General features: G+C 34.5%; 1 protein-coding gene across 1 annotated transcript; it reads right to left on the bottom strand.

The window, feature by feature from the left end:
• Positions 1–522: 522 nt before the first annotated feature.
• LOC133337802 (enhancer of split malpha protein) lies at positions 523–1,038 on the bottom strand. Its single transcript, XM_061546006.1, has one exon. It carries the CDS (start codon positions 1,007–1,009, stop codon positions 533–535), a length of 477 nt encoding a protein of 158 aa, XP_061401990.1. The 5' UTR covers positions 1,010–1,038; the 3' UTR covers positions 523–532.
• Between the last annotated feature and the right edge of the window lie 515 nt (positions 1,039–1,553).

Raw genomic sequence — 1,553 nt, 5'->3', positions numbered from 1 at the left:
TTTTGTAATAAAAAGTCATTGTAAAAATTTTCTTTTATATAAAAAGTTGTTGTATTTATTTTTAATTTTTCATTTTTGTTTTATTTTCTTACAAACTAAAAAACCTCTTATAAAATACAAAATTTTACACGGAAGACATTTGATTATTAAAATTGCCCTATACAACTAAAGGAAGACATTGATCACTACAATATTAACCTAATATAAGCAATCACAATAAATTAATTAATTTCAAAATTGAAATTTTTTCCTACGAATAATTAAAAAATTGCTACAATTGAATATCAATTAAATTTTATGTTTGTAAATTTTTTCTTTAAACGAAAAAAAGAAAACCCTAAAAACTAATATCACCACATGTAAATGTCATTAATTAATTAGTTAAAGCAGTTCAAAACAAAATTTTCTCCACAAAAAATATTTTTTGAGAAAATTTGCCTGAATTATTAAAGCTGATACCCTTTGCCACTCACAAGAGAAAAAATTAAAAAAAACTAATTTTTCTCCACCTTTCACGGACGATTTTCTTCATTTAGGCCTGGGCCCATCGATCCAATTGTGAACGCATTTTCATTTCTTGCTGCTGGGCCATATCCATGGAGGTCCAAAAGAAGGTGCCGCTATCGGTGCGAGCAAAATGCACAGGAATGAAATTTTGGGTTTGGCTAACGGACACAACATGTTGCTGTTGACCCTGATGGACGATGACGGCAGCATTGGCTGGGCACTGACGGATTTCACTGTACAAACGCTGCTCCAAGGCTTCGTTGGCCACATTGTCTTCGGCCGCATTCAAGTAGACGGGATCTTTACGCATATCTTCCAGACTGGAATTGTAGGTGTTCTGTTGAATTTCAGCCAAAGTTTTGCGTAACAATTGCTTCTTCTTCACGAGCCTCAGGATGGGTTTGACCAGCTTCTTAAAACTGCGCATGGCCATGGTGTGTTGATCTTTCTTTTGCATTTGTAGGGTGGTATTGAATTTATATTCACGAGTCATGAAAGACATTTTTGTTGTATTTATTTATTTTTTAATTTACAAAAATTAAATTGAAAATTTCAAGAGAAGACTTGATATGTCTGTTCTGTTCAACGTTGTTCGATAAACTATGCTCTAACATGGAATTGTCTCCGTTTTTATAGGCAGTTTACTCTGTGCATGCTCAGTATGCATGGCAAAGAGCGCACACACTCTCTTGTGTGTAGCCAACCAATCACAAGCCGTTTTGAGGCAGGTGTTTTTTCTAAGTCGCTCTTTTTTCTTGCTTGCACTTGTGTGTGCTGTACTTTTCTCCCCCCAAAAAGACAAGAAAAGAGATTAGTCTCTGCTCTCAGGGAATTTCTGGCTACCTGCTCTGGATTAATTTCAATCCCAATTTTTGGGGGTTGTTTCAGTTATTTTTTAATTCAAACTCGGCAGGGGACCTGTTCCCTTCCATTTCTAATGTAATTTGATCTCTTTCTTTTTTGGGATCGAAAAAAAAGGTCCATTAAACAAACACTTAAAAGCTGTTATCCGAAAGAGACATCTAGAAAAAATCGAAATCTTCTAA

The sequence above is a fragment of the Musca vetustissima genome, unplaced genomic scaffold (genome assembly GCF_032173495.1).
Source record: "Musca vetustissima isolate MV318-11 ecotype Yass unplaced genomic scaffold, APGP_CSIRO_Mvet_v1 utg226409, whole genome shotgun sequence".
NCBI classification, from domain to species: domain Eukaryota; kingdom Metazoa; phylum Arthropoda; class Insecta; order Diptera; family Muscidae; genus Musca; species Musca vetustissima.
This window is presented reverse-complemented; position numbering and strand designations above follow the sequence as displayed.